General features: G+C 42.5%; 1 protein-coding gene across 2 annotated transcripts in view; it reads right to left on the bottom strand.

The window, feature by feature from the left end:
* The window catches only part of ZNF318 (zinc finger protein 318), a 37,868-nt gene that overhangs the window by 25,249 nt on the left and 7,692 nt on the right, over window positions 1-4,927 (bottom strand). For both annotated transcript variants that reach the window (XR_002124005.1, XM_019642718.1), the window contains exons 2-3: window positions 4,706-4,911; window positions 2,152-2,303 (exon numbers count right to left, since the gene is read on the bottom strand). Coding sequence is in view for 1 of the 2 variants with exons in the window: in XM_019642718.1 (XP_019498263.1) it covers window positions 2,152-2,303; window positions 4,706-4,911 (358 nt within the window). In the remaining variant the exon portion in view is untranslated. The remainder of the gene's footprint in view (window positions 1-2,151; window positions 2,304-4,705; window positions 4,912-4,927) is intronic.

Below are 4,927 nucleotides of genomic sequence, written 5' to 3'. Positions count from 1 at the left end.
AAAAAAAAAAAAAAAGTTCCCAAGGTAATCATAGTGGTGTAACTGCACAACTCTGTGAACATACTAAGAGTCACTGAACTATATATATATATATAGTATATATATATATATATATATATATATATATATATATATATATACACTTTAAATGGATGAATTGTATGGTATATGAATTACAGTTCAATAAAGCTATTAAAAAATGTATGTGATTAAAAAAAAAAGAAAAATGGTTATTCAGAGCCCAAACTTCCCATTCCTCTGCTGATTCCCCAAAACTCCTGAAGAAAACTGTTTGCTTCTTTTTCTTAAGGCAAATCGGGGGTGGGGGGTGGGGGGATCCTACTCCTTCAATTTATGTCAGGGTAAGGAGGAGTTAGGGGATAAGAATTTCATGAATGGAACTTATAATGTGCAGAGTTGATAACCAGGGGAAATCGACCTTATACCCACAAGTCTCTAGAAGCTAAGTGTCTTCGCACACCTGTTCATACTTCCTTTTCAGAATAAGTTACAGTCCTACACACAGAGCTGCCAGGTAAAGACACTGATAACCCTGGCAATCTGGCTGTAACCCAAACCTCATATAAAATTTAACAGATTCAATAAGGGAAGAAAAAGAATTTTGAGAGCTCAGGAAAAAATAAATATCTATATGCAAAAGATAGAAATGGCCTGTTTCATTAGCTGAAAACTGGACTTATTATCAGGCGACATCCTGAGAATGCCTATGGCCTGGTTTTAGTGGACAGTAATTATCTACACAAACCATATTGAGCAAGAGTGCAGGGGGCAAAAAGTCAAAAGAAAGGCCTGCTACTTCTTTTTTAGAACCTTAATCTCACTTTCTCTAAAATAGGCTTGTCTTTCTGAAATATATGACCTGGGAAAGGAAATTACTGCCCCAAACTCCCTAAAAGGAAAATTTTCATTTTTATAACTGAAAAACAGACAATTGGCTATGAAGAACACATGCATAATGAGTTCATGAAAAGGGAGGTGACATCCTAGGCCTAACAAGAGGAAATGCTCAAGTTACTTCAAAAAGTCAGCAAGGAAGGAAGACAATCATACCATGCACCTCCCACTCAGACTGCCTCCTCAATCACCTCCCAAAATAGAAGCAGCCAGAGGGGCAAGGGCTGTTGCCTCTATAAAGTAATATAGTCACATACCTTGAAGCCCTATCTTCAGAAGTTACAGTGTTTTATGACACAGGACTGTACTGCCTTGCCTCAATGAATCAAACAACCACTGGAGCTTTGAAGTAAATATTACCAAACGGCAGCACTGGTCCGCAGACTTCCTGTCCAGCTGTCCCCCACCTGCCTGCCTATGCTGTGTGTGTACCACTGCATGGACAGACAGTCCTAGTTTGAAAGAACATTACATTGAGTTATTGCTACTGCTAATCATCTGAAAACTCCCAAGGTGCTGGGCAGAGACCATCACAGACACGTTCTCAGCAGTTAGAAATGGTGCTTTCTCTGCATTCCAATCCTTTCTCTTACTTTTGCAAGGTGAAAAACACCTGATGTGATTATTTATTTCCCATATATAGTTAAGTTCCTAGTACCTGAGATCTGTATTTAATACTCTGTGGAGTGTATTTGCCCTTCCTCAGCACTCAATAGTTGTAAAGTAATAACTGAAATGAAATATTTTTAAAGATCTCTAACTTTCTATTAATGCTTATATACTTAATATGGATACATACATTCCACATGAATTTACCTAAACCCATTCTGAATCTACAGCTCAGCCTGGACAAGCTGAAAAATAATACTATCGAAGATTTCTTATTTTGTCCAGAACTTTCCTTTGCAGAAGGGACCTTTATTACCAGTATTTTAGAATCCATATTATCTCAACTGTTTTTAATTTGGGGGGGGCTCTGTTTATGTTCCCTCAGCTTTCCCCTTTCCAGTTTCACCAGGATGACCTTTAAAAGTCTTTTCTTCTACATAATTCTTGCAGCAACAGTCTATATCAATATACTTTCCCCACTCAGAAACCCTTTTCCAATGTTATATTTTGTACTGGACATAGGGTGTAACTTCACTGCTGGTACCACTCTTTCAAATACATCATTCAAAAACCAGCAACATTTTTACCTTCAACCACTATTAAAGTCCTGCCTCAAATGAAGCCTACCTGTCCACGTCCTCCAGATTATCCACTGGTGACCCCAGTTGATCACTAAGCCGCCGCCGTTCTGGTATGCCAACACAGAAGTGGTCATTGCCAACAGTGATCCTTAAGCTCTGTTCCAAAGACGAGTCAGAACGCAGACCAGGAGAGCGTCTCTACAAAAGTAAAATATAATAGTCAATAGGTCAAGACATCCCTATATCCCAAAGTGTTCTCTTCCTTAGTCACAAAGTTGTGGTCCAACAAGGTGAGAAATGGCTATGGTAAGATACTACCACAAAAAATAAAGCACTTGTAAAAAATTACCATTTTCTTAGGTAAAAGCCCACACTTACAACTCTCCCAAACAGTGAGCTCTCATTCTTTCATTTACTGGTACTACGCATGGGACTACAGGAGTGAATTAAGTCTACTGTCAAATCTATATATTTTTAATGAAGGAGGCAAGGCAAAAACAGTTGAAAAGTACTTCTGATAGCAATAGTGCTATAAAGTCATTAAACATAACATGAGAGATTGGGGAAAAAGACCTGCTAATAGAATGGTTAGAGAAGGCTTTTCTGAGGTGATGCTATTTAACCTGAGGCCTGAATGATGAGATGTTAGTCTTGCAAAGAACAGATGGATGTTTCAGGCAAAAAGAAAAACAAGCTCTGCAATGAGCTTAAGGTGTTTTGAGTAACAACAGAAAGGCAGCCACTGGGACTGCATAAGAGTGACAGAAGAGGAGATAGACAGAAGCCAGTTAGGACATTTGGACTTTATTCTTATCTTAAGAATAAAGGAGTTTGAGCAGGGTAGTGATATGATCTGACTACATTCTTCTTCCAGATGCTCACATAGCTCACACCCTCATCTCATTCAGGCCTTTATTAAAGTCGCCTTCCCAAGGATGCCTTCCCTGGCTACCCTATCAAAAATTTTAACTCCCTTCTCTGTTTTCTCAGGCATTTAACATGCCGAAATATTTTACTTCTTTATCTTATTTATTATCCAACTCCCTCTGCTAGAATATAAGTTCTACGAGGGCAGGGGTTTTTAACTAGTTTATTCACTGTTATATCTCCAATACCCAGGATGGCACCTAATACATAAATGTTCAATAAATACTTCTCAAATATATAAAATAAAGGTTTTAACAATCATTTTGATTGTTGGGTGCAGGATAAACTGGAAGGTAATGGGAGGAGCATAAAGGAGCCTAATGTAATAATTCAGGGAAGACATAATAGGGTTTAGACTAGAGTGATGGCAGGAGGACAGTTTTGGGGATATCTTTTGGAGACAGCTAACAGTTCAACAGATGAAGTTAATCTGACTGATTAGGCTTGGGAGAAGGGAGATGATCACTGTTTCTGGCAGAGCAATGGGTGATACAATTTACTGAGACAGAAAAGACTAGAGCAAATAGGTTGTACGTTGGAGAAAACGGAGGTTATGGAAACAAGTGTTCTGTTTTCCTTGCTCCCTGTGTAGTAACTGACAGGCTATAGCTGCTCATCTATGAAAATCTTAACATAGTAAGCGACAAGTCAATTCCCTATGACCAGAGTATACTGTTAGGGAACCATTCAAGAAATTAGGAACTTTGTCACTGGGACTGGTGAACTGAAAATAAATTCCAAAACACCAGACTCTGCCCAGAGGCTCTACAGAGTAATGCTTATGGTCAGAGGTCAATATCATGTCTAAACTTTTTAACCTCATGCTCTGTTCCTCTAGCTGGGAAACATGGCGTTAAAAAAAAAAAAATCATGGGTGATGGGAACCAGGGAGGTATGAATTGAATCACAGCTCCATCACTTCTTAGTAGTGTAATCTTGATTAAGTTACTTAAACCTCTCTGGGTTCCTCAGCTGTTCTTTAATAACGAATAATTTTAACTGCCTCACCTCAAAGGGTTGTGAGTGTTCAAAGACAATGTGTAAAGTGAAGGGCTAAGCACAATGCCTGCCACATAACTCATACGTGCTAGTAGTTATTACTACTCGCTGTGGGTATGCACACTTCGTTTCGGGGAAACAGCTCCAATTTAGATGGCTAATCGTTTACATTCTAGGTGTCTGCCCTAGCACGGTTTAAGCAACCCTAACTCTCCACAAAGACATTTCAGCCTCTTTTTGGCGATCGGGGGCAGCTCAGGTCTAAGGAGATACAAAAACCACGGAACTCGGAGAAAGCATCAACTATTGAAAAAGTACCAGGCACACGGTTTGGAAGAAATTCCCCTCGCACTGGCAAACTGCCCCATACCTCACCCAGAGTGAGAAAAACACCCTATTCCCTGGAAGTGGGGCACTGCCTCCCGACTAGGCGCTCGAGCGGTTCCCGAGTCCGTTACTGTATAAATGAAGCTCTCGGAACTGACAAGACACCGCCAGGATCAGGCGTCGCCGGAGGGGGTGGGGTGGGGGTGGGGCATAAGGTGGAGGGCATTCGATTTGGGGACCCAGGCCTGGAGGCCTGGGGCGCCAGGGCAGAGAGCGTTTCTGGAAGCGGGAACCTCGGGCGACGGGGCTGGGGTACGGAGGGAGTCCCGGTCAAGGGGTGGGATTACCCGGCTGCCGCTGTCGCCTGGATGGTCTCCACGGCCGTCCCGGGCGAAGTCGGAGCGGGACTCCCCCCGGCTGCTACCTCGGAAACCGGCCGGGCCCGGCGGGAAGAGTCGTCGGCCCCGCGGCGGCGACGGGGAGACGCGACGACCCCGCGGCGGGGACGGCGAGGCCCGGCGGCTGCGGGATGGGGATGGGGAGCCGCGGCGACCCCGTGGCGGGGACGG

Source organism: Hipposideros armiger, unplaced genomic scaffold (genome assembly GCF_001890085.2).
Source record: "Hipposideros armiger isolate ML-2016 unplaced genomic scaffold, ASM189008v1 scaffold_72, whole genome shotgun sequence".
Classification (NCBI taxonomy): Eukaryota; Metazoa; Chordata; class Mammalia; order Chiroptera; family Hipposideridae; genus Hipposideros; species Hipposideros armiger.
Note: the sequence above shows the minus strand (reverse complement) of the source record. Positions and strands in the feature narration are given on the sequence as shown.